This window comes from Ranitomeya imitator, chromosome 1 (assembly GCF_032444005.1).
Source record: "Ranitomeya imitator isolate aRanImi1 chromosome 1, aRanImi1.pri, whole genome shotgun sequence".
NCBI classification, from domain to species: domain Eukaryota; kingdom Metazoa; phylum Chordata; class Amphibia; order Anura; family Dendrobatidae; genus Ranitomeya; species Ranitomeya imitator.
This window is the reverse complement of record NC_091282.1, coordinates 546,092,125-546,107,423: the sequence shown is the minus strand read 5'-3', so window position 1 is coordinate 546,107,423 and position 15,299 is coordinate 546,092,125. Positions and strand designations below refer to the sequence as shown.

The window sequence follows — 15,299 nt, the reverse complement described above, 5'->3', positions numbered from 1 at the left end:
AGAAATTTACCAATCGGCAGTCGTTTAATAGTCTGTTTACACTGGCCAACAGTGCCTCCAATGTGCAGGGAATTATTGCTAATAGATAGTTCTGTGCACATAGGCTGTCATTGTTCTCGGTAGCACATTTCCTATTTTCACAGGACAATGTGCTGCCGAGAATAATAATTTTTAAGAAACGTAAAAATCTTTTCACCCGATGAAAGAGCATTTTGCTTGTTCATAGGGTAATTGACAGCCTGTTTACACTTGTTAGGAACACTCGTTCACGATAATCGGCTATTAGAAATGCACTCTAGACTCTGTTGGCATTGAAATAGGAATTAATATGTTATATAGAAGGATCCCATAGGAAAATGTTTGCAATCACACATCATGTCAATTTTGCATATTCCACCCAAGCAATACATACATATATAAATATGTGTGTGTTACTTTTTTTTAGAAAAAGGTTACATGTGATAGTTTAGGACAGTTTTTGATATTTCTTAGAGCCAGTAGAACGTGATTTTTCTTGGTATCTACTGCTTGTATAATATTATATAATTATGAATAATTGGATTGGTAGAATTTTTAAGGTGTCCATCCAGATCCATTTATAGTTACGATCACACTTATTTCCTGGAGAATCCAGTTGTGATATTTTTCTATGTTATCAATAACATTGGTTACATCTGAGGTCTTAGGATTTTGGACCACTAATGATATTCAGGATGAAAACCATGATACAGCATTCAAAGTGCAGTATTAGGAACCCTTTCATTCTCCAGTAGTGGTCCAAGATCAGACTTCACCAGTATCATCTCCTCACATGGATCTCAGACACATCAGATCATTCTCACTGGATTCCCCTTTTAAGAAAGATTACTGAAACAAATGAATGTGAAGAAGAGATCTTTATAACAGGCATCCTCACAGATTGCTAATGTCATGGCATGCTCATGTGAGAATTATATTGACTTCAGTGAACAAAGAAAAAAACAAACAAAAGCTCTTTCGAGTTGGGCCGTGAAATGCCTCACCCTCCAACAGGCGAAATCTCCAGGCCAGTGTGGGCCTGAATATGTGTGTGTGTGAACATAATAAACTTGGTACCAATTGCAGCTGTTCTATTTCACAACCCAGATACACTGGGATACCATGAAACTGGAACATACCCTAATATATACACCTACATTCCCTTATGTAATGTTTTCAGAAGGAAAAAGTCATTATGTGACCTAAAGTTAACCACGTCTATGAATTAAACACTGTGAGACGAGGGCGAGACTCTAGTTGGCACATAATAGAAAGTATGCCAAGCGAATATTTGTGGTCATGTGATGACTGCTGAAACCGGCAGCGCCAAATCTTAACAATGTGTGCATTACACACTGTTAGGACTCAGGAAGGTAACGTGTTTGCTGAAGATTTCGTCCGGGGTGGGCAAACCTTTTTAATACATATACAGTATAATGTACAATATAACTATCTGATAGTATACTACAAGTAAAAGTTTGGAATAATGTAACAGACTGCACTCTTCCATAAAACGATATCCAGTAAAAGAGGTACCTAAAATATAAATAGATTTTTTTTTTACCTAGAATTTTGGAATCCAAAGTACAGAATCCATAGAAGGCAATAATTTAACATATGCACCCTGTTGTATACGCTAAACAGAGGCCATTTACTTCAGAGCTTTTTAAATTGCAGTGCTGCAGTGGTGCTGCTAATCTAAGTTCCACGTCCCTAGTCTTATACTCACCAGCTTCCATCTTCATCTGTTCTCAATGTTGCTGCAGTAGTCATTTAGAGGTTGTGACCTGCCGAATTTGCTCCAGTGTTTGCTGGGCAAGCCGGAAGTTACAACTCAATGTAAGTCTATGAAAGCCTTGTTCTTGCCTTGTTCTGGATCCCATAGACTTGGGGTGTTCTAATTAATAGTGCAGAGCTCAGTTAGTGAGGTCATTAGTGAGGTTTCATGTGAAGAAACAGGTGTTAATTATGACACTTACTTAAAGAAGGAGGGCAGGAAATATTGTACCTATTAGTTGTAGCCTTTGCTCAGTGAGAAAAATGGGTCGTTCCAGACATTGTATGGATGAAAAAGAACTTTGATCAAGAAGTTGATTGGAGAGGTGAAAACATATAAAGAAGTGCAAAAATTATAGGGGCTCCGCTAAAAAGATTTCCAATGCTATAAAAATAAAACAATACTTGAAACAAGTAAAAGTAAAAGAAAAACTACTATCTGCACTGATCATAAAATGGCAAAGAAGCATCCAATGATCAGCTCAAGGGAGATCAAAGAAGATCTTCAGTTACCTATGAGTCCTGCAACCATCTGCTGGGGTCGAGTTCCCGCCGCTGCACAGGGGGAATTTCAAACCTTGTCTGCTGCAGTTTCCCATTCTCCTCCAGCCGCAGTGGAGCCTGCTCAGCCGGTCTCAGCATCTGGCTCAGGCAGATAATGTGTGCTTGGTTACTACTGATCTTTCAGGCTCAGCCATGGTACCTAGCACTATTCTTCGGCGGGCAGATGCTCCTGGGACTAAGTCCTGTTTTTCCTCTACTGAGCATGCCCAAGGGTCGCCCTTCCATTGGAGGTCTGGGGTCACATGCTCAGGTCCTGGAGCGGCTCCTATTGGACCACTAGAAAGGTCCTAGTCTTCTACAGCAATAAAAGGTTTGCACGGCCATGAGCTAGTATCAACCTATGTCATGAGCTTTGCTACTTTGTGGTCATGTCTGCATGTGGTCAGGGTTGGCTGAAATAAGCCCGTAGAATACCGGCACCTCCGGTGAGGAGTTTTGTATGTGTGTATTCAGGGCTGGTGTATAGCCACTAGAATTCCAGCTCCACCGGAGAGGAGTTGTTCGTGTGTTAGGCTGACTGCATGACCACTGTTTGCTTTCTGCTCTGTTAGGTAGCTGTGTCTGCTGTGATCCTCTGTGAGGTTAACAGGGCACAGCGTTTTCCTATCTTAGCGATTCTGTGAAGTAACAGAGTTCGCTTATACTGCCATATAGTGCCGCCAATTGCTAGCAGCAGGTTCTCTCCTGCACAGTGGACCCCGGGTTGCGAACACACCTATTTTAACTCATATATATACTCGGTGCATTACACCAACCCTAACACCATCAGAAAATGCCAAACAATTTGCATGAACCATCATAAAGTACCATCGCTGTAAAAAGATGTGTTGAAAAGATTATAGTCTGCCAACGAACACATTGAATGGCCGAAAGAGAAGTGGCACAACATTCTATAGACAGATGAGAAGAAGATTGATCTTATTGGGTCTAAAAGCAGCAAACAGTTCGTGATGAGACAACCCATAAACACTGAATTCAAGCCACAGTACTCTGTGAAGACTGTAAAACATGGAGGTGTCACCAGATTGGTTTGGTAATGTTTCTTATACTATGGAGTTGGGCCCATTTATCACATACCAGGCACCATGGACCAGTTTGAATATATCAAAATACTGGAAGAGGTCATGTTGCCTTATGTTGAAGAATCAATGCCCTTGACATGGGTGTTTCAGCAGGACAATGGCCCCAAACACACTAGAAAGTGAGCAACATCATGGTTCCAGACCAACAAGTTTAATATTTTTAAGTGGCTATCCCGATACCCAGACCTCAATTTGATTGAGAATTTGTAGCGTGACATCAATAAAGTTTTTGATAACCTAAGAATGCAAATGAACTGTGGAATGTAGTCTAGTGAGCTTGGGCTGGAATATTTGTTTGCAGGTGTCAGATGTTAGTTGACTCCATGTCACACAGATGTAAAGCAGTTATCAGAAATAAAGATTACGCAACTAATTATTAGGTCAGAATTAACAGAAAAGTCTGGAATCCAATTTCAGTTTATACGGTAAATACAGTATTCCAGTTTGTAAATGAAAATGAAGACATTGCTATTTTTTAACAGTTTATTATTTCTTGTTCTGCATTTCTAGTTTAAAAATTGATATTTTGCTCATGTTTTGATTTGGAATTGAATGTGCAGTGCTCCCAGTGCCGAGGTATATATGGAAATAAATGCTATTATGAGGATTCAGCTTTTTCTTAGCTGTTTTAAACACATTGCTATTATTTGGCACATAACGTAACTGTATCTTTGTCACATTTGTGTCTGAACATACTACTACAACCTCTGCACTGGTCGCCGGGCAGCGCTGCACTAAATCCATGTTCACTGCTGGACAATGGCAGCTTGTGGCTTTTTAGTTTTAAGGTTTGTGAGGCTAGTTGTCCCTTTTCTTTCCACCAGTGTTTTGCTGCAGTGAACTAGTAATGTAATTAGCTCTTTGCTGGGAGAGGTGGGCTCTTCCATCTTCCCAGCAGAAAGTCTCTAGCTGCCAGTCTTTTAGCTCAGCTATGCCTGGTAATAACTGTAATCCATTGTTCCTGTAATTCTACTTTGTTCATTCCGTGTTCTGACCTCAGCTTGACTTTTGACCACCTGCTTGTCTTCTGATTTTGTCTCTGGTATTGACCCTGTGTGATGACACTTCTGGTTGCCAGCTTGCTTCACCGGTTAGCAGCTGACTCTGCGGCCCCAGCCAGGGGTCCCTGTGTAAGTCCAGATTCTTGTACAGTGGTTAAAGGATGACGGCCAGTGCAACCCCTGGGATCTGGTAAACGGAATGGCTTGCCCTAAGACTGATTATGGAAGCCCTATTATCATATCCCAGCCTGCCATAAAAAGTGCACCTGTGACAATTTTCAAGTGTCATTGACTTTCGTTTATTGACTTGGAACCAGCTCCTGGCAGATATAAAGATATTGCAATTTCATACAATCATGGCATAATCACATTAATTTTCATCATAGTGTTACTATAGCCCTTTAGGCTTTAGTAACTTAAAGTACAGTTCACAATGACAACGCCTATCACCATTTTGATGGAAACCTTGGTAAAAATGGGGTAGTGAAGTGTAGTAATTGTTCTTTAAACTCACTTAGCATCTGTTTTGTTTTTGGTTTTTTTAAATGATAAATTACTTTATCTTCTCATCTATTTTAGCGTCACGGAACCTCCTCCACAAATCCGAATTATCAATGGGTACGTCACAGTGGAACCACAGCCCAGAAGATATGGACATGACTACTTTATGCAGACTACTACGAGCGGCTCTTCAGTTCCATCAGCTTTTACTTTACTATTAATGTGTATTTGCTATTTACAGCAACTGTTAATACAATGAGGATCTGACAAGACAAAACTGCTACTGGCATGACTAAAAATTCATGCAAAAGGACAATAATGTGATTGACAGCACTGGAAAAGGGTCTATCGGCATACAAGTGTATAGTCACTGTTGCCCTAAGTGCTTTACCTTGTAACGGACCGATAATATAATTTACAGATTAATAATGAACATAATATACTTTCTTATTGGAAAAGTTATATTTTTCTTCTCTTGAGGAAGGATGGTTTCATATTAATCCCATAATGCACTTGGGAAATGTACATTGTACTGTTAAATAGATGTATTTTAGATTTACTGTATAAAGCAAAACTAAAATTATTTTTTATCTAAGAATGTATTTTGTTAGGATTGCACATCTGTCATTTACTCTTCCAAGAATCGCGAAGAGAACAAATAAATAATTTCATGAAAAAACACTACTTTGTTGGAAAGATATTAATGCAGCAACTGCTTGGAATAAAAGACTTTGTCTTAAAGGGAATATACAATCAGAAAATTACATTGTTTAAATCAAGTGTTTTTTTGTGTTAAATTTTTTATCATATTTTCACACTGGCCAATGTGGCTATTCTAGACTCATACCTCCTATCATGGATTTACCACAACAGAGAGGAGCCAGAAGAGCACAGCGTCTGATTTTCCCTACTCCTGCACTGGTTAGAAGCACTTGACCTTCATATTAAACGGTATAAATTTATTTTAGCAGTGCAGGGGTTAATCTGCTCAGTTGAGAGCCACTGGAGCAATTAGGCTCTCAGCTGTGCACTGTTAGCTATTCCCATCTCTTATATAATCTGGGTCCTGGCTAGCACTCATTGTCAGAGATAGCTTATGCTACACTGATGGGTGTTTGATGGATTCATCTGTGACTGTTGCTAGGTTTTTAATGTGTGATAATTTCCTTTCTTCTCCTACGTTCATTTTGCCTCATCTACCACTCCCCAATGTTTATCTGTGTTGGTTATGTCTGTATATTTGTATGTTTGGTATTTTTCGTTACCCCTGTTCGTATTACTTTGTTAGTCTGGTTGGTGTATTACGGTACACTACTACTCCCCTCTTCCCTTGGTGGGGTATTGGTACAGGCTAAAGGCAGATTCAGAAGCTAAGGCAAGGTACGTGGCCCCGGCATCTTCACCCTCAGAAGTAATCAAGCTAATGCACCCCTAGCATTAGGGACAGGGAAGAAGCCCCTGGTTCTGGGTCACCTGACAACAGAGTCATGACACCTCCGATTTCTTTCCGGAATTTCAACTATACATTAGCAGCACTAGACCTACTCAGTTGCTATGTTTCGTATTTAAGCATCTAATGAGCATGTGCAAAGGTCCCTGTGAAAGGTAAAAAGTGAGCAGGTTCAGCTGTGACCCTAAGATGTTATTATTTATTGTAATCCTGCCGAAACCTCTTTCTGAAAGAACAAGAAGTGAGAGTCTAAAAACGCTCCAGTGGCCAGTGTGAAATTTGCAAGATTTCTAATTTTGTTTCTTATTTAAGATACAGTAGATTGTTATGTAAAAGAAGGAAACATTGCCAAAAAAATACATTTAACACAAAAACTTGATTTAAAAATGGGCAATTTTCTCATGATACATTCACTGAAAAAAGTGACTATTTAGGATTTTATCACTTTGTAATAATATGACTATAATGGAAGTGTAGCCATACTGCACTAATTATGTTATATTACATCCTAGCAAAGAACTTTATTTGCATTTATAATGGCAATAATAACAAAACTCTGTTTTCTGAAAATAATGTTATTTGAACTTATTAATGCTACATTTGTAAATATTGAGGGCATCTCCCGTCATTACAGGCTTCCTGCAAAATTATTTTTGATAATCACACATTATTCATTCAAATGTTCCTTTGACTTGGAATACAATCAGTCCCATAATTTACGACTTTATTTATTTCCATTGTTCCTTCATGTTATTGAAATCTTTGAACAAGTGAACAATCACACATTTTTTTGCTCACCAAAGCAATTTCTTGCACAAGTGTTTTTAAATCAAATTTTTCAGTTACTCAACCTATTCACACTACACAACTATTATGAATGATTGGTCGTTATTATGAATCTGATGGATTATAGACCAGGGTTAATGTTTGATGTTTTCCTTTATCCTGTGGAATGTTTGCATGCCTTGAACAGCCTTTTGAGAGTTAATATATCTGTGCGAGATACCAGCTTTATTATACATTTGGAAGCCCAGGTCATGGATCTAAATATGCAAAGCTTACAGGAAAAGTGACATCAAAATTGAAAAAAATGTATAGCATTAATGTTTTAATTTTTTTCATATTATCATTTGTTTTTAACCCCTTTACCCACAAGGGTGGTTTGCACGTTAATGAACCGGCCAATTTTTCAATTCTGACCACTGTCCCGTTATAACTCTGGAATGCTTCAACGGATCCCGTGTTTTTTCGTGAGATATTGCACTTCATGATAGTGGTAAAATTTATTTGATACTACATGCGTTTATTTGTTAAAAATATGGAAATTTTCCAGCTTTGAATTTTCATGCTTTTAAATTACAGAGATATGTTGCACAAAATACTTAATAAGTAACATTTCCCACATGTCTACTTTACGTCAGCACAGTTTTGGAACCAAAATTTTTTTTTGTTAGGAAATTATAAGGGTTAAAAGTTGATCAGCAATTTCTCATTTTTACAACACCAATTTTTTTTAGGGACCACATCACATTTTAAGTCACTTTGAGGGGTCAATATGATAGAAAATACCCAAAAGTGACACCATTCTAAAAACTGCACCCCTCAAGGTGCTTAAAACCACATTTAAGAAGTTTATTAACCTTTCAGTTGCTTCACAGGAATTTGGGGAATGTTTAAAAAAAAATGAACATTTACCTTTTTTTACCCAAAAATTAATTCAGATCCAATTTATTTTATTTTCACAAGGGTAACAGAAGAAATTGGACCCCAAAAGTTGTTGTGCAATTTGTCCTGAGTATGTTGATACCCCATATGTGGGGGTAAACCACTGTTTGGGCGCATGACAGAGCTCGGAAGGGAAAGAGCACCGTTTTACTTTTTCAACACAGAATTGGATAGAAATGAGATCGGATGTCATGTTGCGCTTGCAGAGCCCCTGATGTGCCAAAACAGTGGAAACCCCTCAATTCTAACACCAACCCTAACCCCAACACACCCCTAACCACACCCCTAACCCAACACCCCCCTAACCCCAACACACCCCTAACCCTAATCCCAACCCTAACCAAAACCCTAACCACACCCCTAACCCTGACACACCTCTATCCCAACCGTAAATGTAATCCAAACCCTAACCCCAACTCTAGCCCTAACCCTACCTTTAGCCCCAACCCTAACCCTAACTTTAGCTCCAACCCTAACCCTAACTTTAGCCCCATCCCTAACCCTAATGGGAAAATAGAAATAAATACATTTTTTATTTTATTATTTTTCCCTAACTAAGGCGGTCATAAAGGTGGGTTTGATTTACTATTTATAGCCGGTTTTTATACCAGGATTTTATGTTTGGCAGCCGTCACACACTAAAAGAAGCTTTTTATTGCAAAAAAATAGTTTTTGCGTTACCACATTTTGAGAGCTATAATTTTTCCATATTTTGGTCCACAGAGTCATGTGAGGTTTTGTTCTTTGTGGGACGAGTTGATGTTTAAATTGGTACCATTTTCGGGCATATGACATTTTTTGATCGCTTTTTATTCCGATTTTTGTTAGGCAGAATAAACAAAAACCAGCTATTCATGAATTTCTTTTGAGGGGGCACTTATACCATTCCGTGTTTAGTAAAATTGATAATCCAGTTTTATTCTTCGGGTCAGTACGATTACAGCGATACCTCATTTATATAATTATTTTTGCATCGCTTTATTCTGAGAGCTATAACTTTTTTATTTTCTTTGCTGATAACGCTGTGTGGTGGCTCGTTTTTTTGTGGGACAAGATGGCATTTTCCAATGGGGCCATATTTATTTATATCCGTCTTTTTGTGTGTTATTCCACTGTTTGTTCAGCGTTATTGTTTTTTGCCTCGTTTTTTTATTTTTTTTTACAGTGTTCATTGAAGGGGTTAACTAGTGGGACAGTTTTATAGACACTTCTCAATTACTAAGCCAGACTTAAGGTACCGTCAGTCCGTCACACTTAACGACGCTGCAGCGATACCGACAACAATCCGGATCGCTGCAGCGTCGCTCTTTGGTCGCTGGAGAGCTGTCACACAGACCGCTCTCTAGCGACCAACGATGCCGGTAACCAGGGTAAACATCGGGTAACTAAGCGCAGGGCCGCGCTTAGTAACCCGATGTTTACCCTGGTTACCATCCTAAAAGTAAAAAAAAACAAACACTACATACTTACCTACTGCTGTCTGTCCTCCAGCGCTGTGCTCTGCACTCCTCCTGTACTGACTGTGAGCACAGCGGCCGGAAAGCAGAGCGGTGACGTCACCGCTCTGCTTTCCGGCTGACCGACGCTCACAGCCAGTACAGGAGGAGTGCAGAGCACAGCGCTGGAGGACAGACAGCGGTAGGTAAGTATGTAGTGTTTGTTTTTTTTTTACTTTTAGGATGGTAACCAGGGTAAACATCGGGTTACTAAGCGCGGCCCTGCGCTTAGTTACCCGATGTTTACCCTGGTTACCAGTGAAGACATCGCTGAATCGGTGTCACACACGCCGATTCAGCGATGTCTGCGGGGAGTCCAGCGACCAAATAAAGTTCTGGACTTTCTTCCCCGACCAGCGACAGCACAGCAGGGGCCTGATCGCTGCTGCCTGTCACACTGGACGATATCGCTAGCGAGGACGCTGCAACGTCATGGATCGCTAGCGATATCGTCTAGTGTGACGGTACCTTTAATGTCACCTTACAATACAAAGGTGACATTAACCCTTTAATACCCCATATGCCACCGCTACAGGGCAGTGGGAAGAGAGAGGCTAAATGCTGGAATTGGCGCATCTTGCAGATGCATCTTTTCTGGGGTGGCTGGGGGCAGATTTTTTTAGCCAGGGGAGCCAATAACCATGGTTCCTCTCTAAGCTATTAATATCTGCCCTCAGTCACTGGCTTTCCCTCTCTGGCGCAGAAAATTGCGCTGGAGCCCAAGCCAGTTTTTTCCGTGAATACATTCTTTTATTAAATACATACAGGTCCCAAATTTTACACACACATACTACTAACAGTATTAGACTCTGACAAATATAAATCTCAATGTTCTGCAATGGTTTACTGTATGTAAACCATGTCTCCTATCCTGTCGGCTTCTGCAATGATTATAAAGAAGCCTGCAAATGAATTATCTGCTATTCTGCTATCTATCTCTCTATGAAATATAAAGATATATATATATATATATATATATATATATATATGTGTCACTGATATATATACATATATATTTGTAGATTGTGAGCCTTCATGGGCAGGGTCCTCTCTCCTCCTGTACCAGTTATGACTTGTATTGTTTAAGATTATTGTACTCGTTTTATTATGTATACCCCTCCTTACATGTAAAGCGCCATGGAATAAATGGCCCTATAACAATAGATAATAATAAGATATACAGTTAAGTCCATATATATTTGGACAGAGACAACATTTTTCTAATTTTGGTTATAGATATTACCACAATGAATTTTAAAGAAAACAATTCAGATGCTGTTGACATTCAGACTTGCAGCTTTCATTTGAGGGTATCCACATTAAAATTGGATGAAGGGTTTAGGAGTTTCAGCTCCTTAACATGTGCCACCCTGTTTTTAAAGGGACCAAAAGTAATTGGACAGATTAAATAATTTTAAATAAAATGTTCATTTCTAGTACTTGGTTGAAAACCCTTTGTTGGCAATGACTGCCTGAAGTCTTGAATTCATGGACATCACCAGACGCTGTGTTTCCTCCTTTTTGATGCTCTGCCAGGCCTTCGCTGCGGTGGTTTTCAGTTGCTGTTTGTTTGTGGGCCTTTCTGTCTGAAGTTTAGTCTTTAACAAGTGAAATGCATGCTCAATTGCGTTGAGTTCAGGTGACTGACTTGGCCATTCAAGAATATTCCACTTCTTTGCTTTAATAAACTCCTGGGTTGCTTTGGCTTTATGTTTTGGGTCATTGTCCATCTGTAGTATGAAACGACGACCAATCAGTTTTGCTGCATTTGGCTGGATCTGAGCACACAGTATTGCTCTGAATACCTCAGAATTCATTCGGCTGCTTCTGTCCTGTGTCACATCATCAATAAATACTAGTGACCCAGTGCCACTGGCAGCCATGCATGCCCAAGCCATGTTTTACAGATGATGTGGTATGCTTTGGATCATGAGCTGTACCACGCCTTCGCCATACTTTTCTCTTTCCATCATTCTGGTAGAGGTTGATCTTGGTTTCATCTGTCCAAAGAATGTTCTTCCAGACCTGTGCTGGCTTTTTTAGATGTTTTTTAGCAAAGTCCAGTCTAGCCTTTTTATTCTTGATGCTTATGAGTGGCTTGCACCGTGCAGTGAACCCTCTGTATTTACCTTCATGCAGTCTTTTCTTTATGGTAGATTTGGATATTGATATGCCTACCTCCTGGAGAGAGTTGTTCACTTGGTTGGCTGTTGTGAAGGGGTTTCAATTCACCATGGAGATTATTCTGCGATCATCCACCACTGTTGTCTTCCGTAGGCGCCCAAGTCTTTTTGTATTGATGAGTTCACCAGTGCTTTCTTTCTTTCTCAGGATGTACCAAACTGTAGATTTTGCCACTCCTAATATTGTAGCAATTTCTCGGATGGGTTTTTCTGTTTTCGCAGCTTAAGGATGGCTTGTTTCACCTACATGGAGAGCTCCTTTGACCGCATGTTTACTTCACAGCAAAACTTTCCAAATGCAAGCACTACACCTCAAATCAACTCCAGGACTTTTATCTGCTTAATTGAGAATGACATAATGAAGGGATTGCCCACACTTGTCCATGAAATAGCCTTGGAGTCAATTGTCCAATTACTTTTGGTCCCTTTAAAAACAGGGTGGCACATGTTAAAGAGCTGACACTCCTAAGTCCTTCATCCAATTTCAATGTGGATACCCTCAAATGAAAGCTGAAAGTCTGAACTTCAACTGCATGTGAATTGTTTTGTTTAAAATTCATTGTGGTAATGTCTATAACCAAAATAAAGAAAATGTTGTCTCTGTCCAAATATATATGGACTTAACTGTATATCTTATTATTATATACATCTATACTATGTGTGTATTTCTATTCTATCTATTCTATTGTAAGCTGTTAGTGTGATTTTACTGTACACCACACATGAATTGCCGGCTTTTCAAAGGACAATAGTGTGGATTTCTCTCAAATCACAGGCATGGTCCGTGTGGTATACGTTTTTTCTCGCACCCATAGACTTGCATTGGTGAGTCTCGGCTGATATACAGTGCAAATCGCAGCATGCTGCGATTTCACTCGCACGTATAATACGGACCAGAAAAAAACGGATGATGAGAGCTGGCTCATAGATTAACATTGGTCCGTGTGCTATGCGATTTTTTGACGCATAGCACTCGTCCGTATTCCTCTCTAGTGTGACTCCAGCCTTGTTGTGTTATGCAACTTTCCAATAGGCCCTGAACGAGACATAAGTGTTTCTTTTTTGCCTGGAGTGTTTCTTTAGTTTGTTATTTATGCATTAAGTTAAATTGGTTATTTATTGGCTAATTATTATTATTATTATTATTATTATTATTATTATTCACTATTATAGTGCCATTTATTCCATGGTGATTTACATGTGAAAAGGGGCATACATAGACACTTACCATAAACATGAGCAATGCAATCCATTATGATTGCACTTGCTGAACTAAAAACCCGCTCAGACAACACACGCGCAGCAGGGCATGACAAACGCTGGATGTGGGCAGGAGACATCAGCGCCTGCTTCATGGTCAGCAGATTGGGAAGGTGGTAACAAGGGAAAGGGGCAGTGGTTTCACCCTCAGGCACAAATTTGGTGCCCAGGCGTTCCGCCCACCTACTGGGGTGCTTGGCTGCCATGTGCTTTTGCTCGCTGGTGGTGCTCAGGTTGGCCGTATTCTTGCCTCTTCTTAGCTTGGTTTGGCAGATGCTGCAAATTACAGTTGTTTTATCTGAAGGACTTTCAGAAAAAACTGCCATACAGGGGAACAACGCACCCTTTGCCTGTTATCTAGCCGAGTGGTGGGCTCTGTGGAACATTTGACCGAGTTCTATCTCTGGGCATACCAATACCTCTTATTGCCTGTTTTCTTGTTACGGATTCATCCCTTTCTGCACTGCTGTGCTCGCTAGACATGCCACTATGCTAGGTTGGATCAGTGGCCTCATCATCAACCACGTTGTCTTCCAATTCCCCAATCTGATCCTCCTGAGATGCGATTTGAGGCTGACCTGATGGCAACTGTGTCTCATGATTATCCTCCACCTCTTCAGACATGAATTGACCTTCCCCAACAAGGCTTTCTCCTGGCTGTGGGTGCTCAAATGTTTGGGCATCACTGCACTCCATCTCCTCAGTGTGGCCAGCATTTGGGTCAATTTTCTCCTGTGACTCTTGATGTTGGCAGGAAAAAGGACCAGGTTGAGGATTCAGAGGCCCAGCCTCTTGGCTACTGAGACCGGGCCGTGTTTAAGACTTCTTGGTGCTGCTTGTCAACATACTGGAGCCTTTGTCTGCCATCCAATCCACAACATCCTCGCACTTGTCTGGGTTCATAAGTGGTGTAGCGCATTGACCAAATTTTGACAGAAACCTAGAACAATATACAGTCACCTTTGGCTCTGTCACACTGCATTGGCAGTCACCACAACATCCACGTCCCTTAACGTCACCCTTTCTCATCTCTAATGCGATATGTTAATGAAACCAAAAAATACTGGCTTTTTTTCACAACTACCCTTACAAAGGTGCTATATAGAAATTCACTGTATCTAGCAATGTGAGGCTATTTTTTGGGAGTTTGCCGTCAACAGCACACTGACAATAATTACAGGTAAATAGTCACTTTTGTGTATCTCTTCAGGCATTGCGCCAGTCTCACAACTACTAAATAAAGAAACACAGTTTTTTAAATCGCCTTGCTGACACACTCGAAATGCAGAGTAATGAAGATTATTGCCCCTGCTGAATTGTGACGTAAGATTATCTCTACTCAGATTGCGCCAGTCGCAAAACTGCTAGATAAAGAAACATTTTTTTTAGAACAACAGAAATTATGAATTTTTGTCGATCGTCTTGACACACTTCAAATGCTGAGTAATGAAGATTACTGCACCCGTTAAATTGTCACGTAAGATTATCTCTACCCAGATTGTGCCAGTCGCACAACTACTAGATAAAGTAATGCCATTTTTTTTAAAACAATAGAAATTATGAATTTTTTCAATCGTCTAGCTGACACACTCCAAATGCTGAGTTTTGAAGATTATTGCCCCCATTAAATTGTCACGTAAGATTTTATCTCTGCCCAGATTGCGCCAGTCGCGCAACTGCTAGATAAAGAAACGCTATTTTTAACCCCTTAACGACCAGAGGTATTTTGGGGGGGCATTTTCGTTTTTGCTCCCCGTCTTGAAGGAGCCATAACTTTTTTACTTTTTTGTCAAAATAGCCATGTGTGGGCTTGTTTTTTGCAGGATGAGTTGTACTTTTGAATGACGCTATTTTATTATCATGTAATGGAAAACAGGAAAAAAATCGCATGTGTGGTGAAATTGCAAAAAAGTGCAATCCCACAGTTGTTGTTTTTTTTACCATTTTCACTAAATACTAAAACTGACCTGACATTATGATACTCCAGATCATTACAAGTTCTTAGACAACAAAAATGTATACATAGTTTTTCTATTTACGTGTTGAAAATAAATTCCAAAGTTTGTTAAAATAAAAAAAGCGCTATTTACCGATACTTGTAGCGTTTCCATTTTTCATGATCTGAGGTTCGGTGAGGGGGTTTATTATTTGCATGCTGAGTTGACTTTTTTAATGATACCATATTGGTACAGATACAAACTTTTTATTGTTATATTTTGAATGGGGTTGAAAGGGGGGTGATT

At 39.7% G+C, this 15,299-nt stretch overlaps 1 protein-coding gene across 1 annotated transcript in view; it reads left to right on the top strand.

Moving 5' to 3' along the window:
- Nucleotides 1-5,592, top strand: part of LOC138657926 (metalloprotease TIKI1-like) — a 220,955-nt gene extending 215,363 nt beyond the window's left edge. Inside the window, exon 7 of the mRNA XM_069745526.1 lies at nt 5,021-5,592. Within this exon, the coding sequence (XP_069601627.1) occupies nt 5,021-5,201 (181 nt within the window). The 3' untranslated portion in view covers nt 5,202-5,592. The remainder of the gene's footprint in view (nt 1-5,020) is intronic.
- Nucleotides 5,593-15,299: the final 9,707 nt, after the last annotated feature.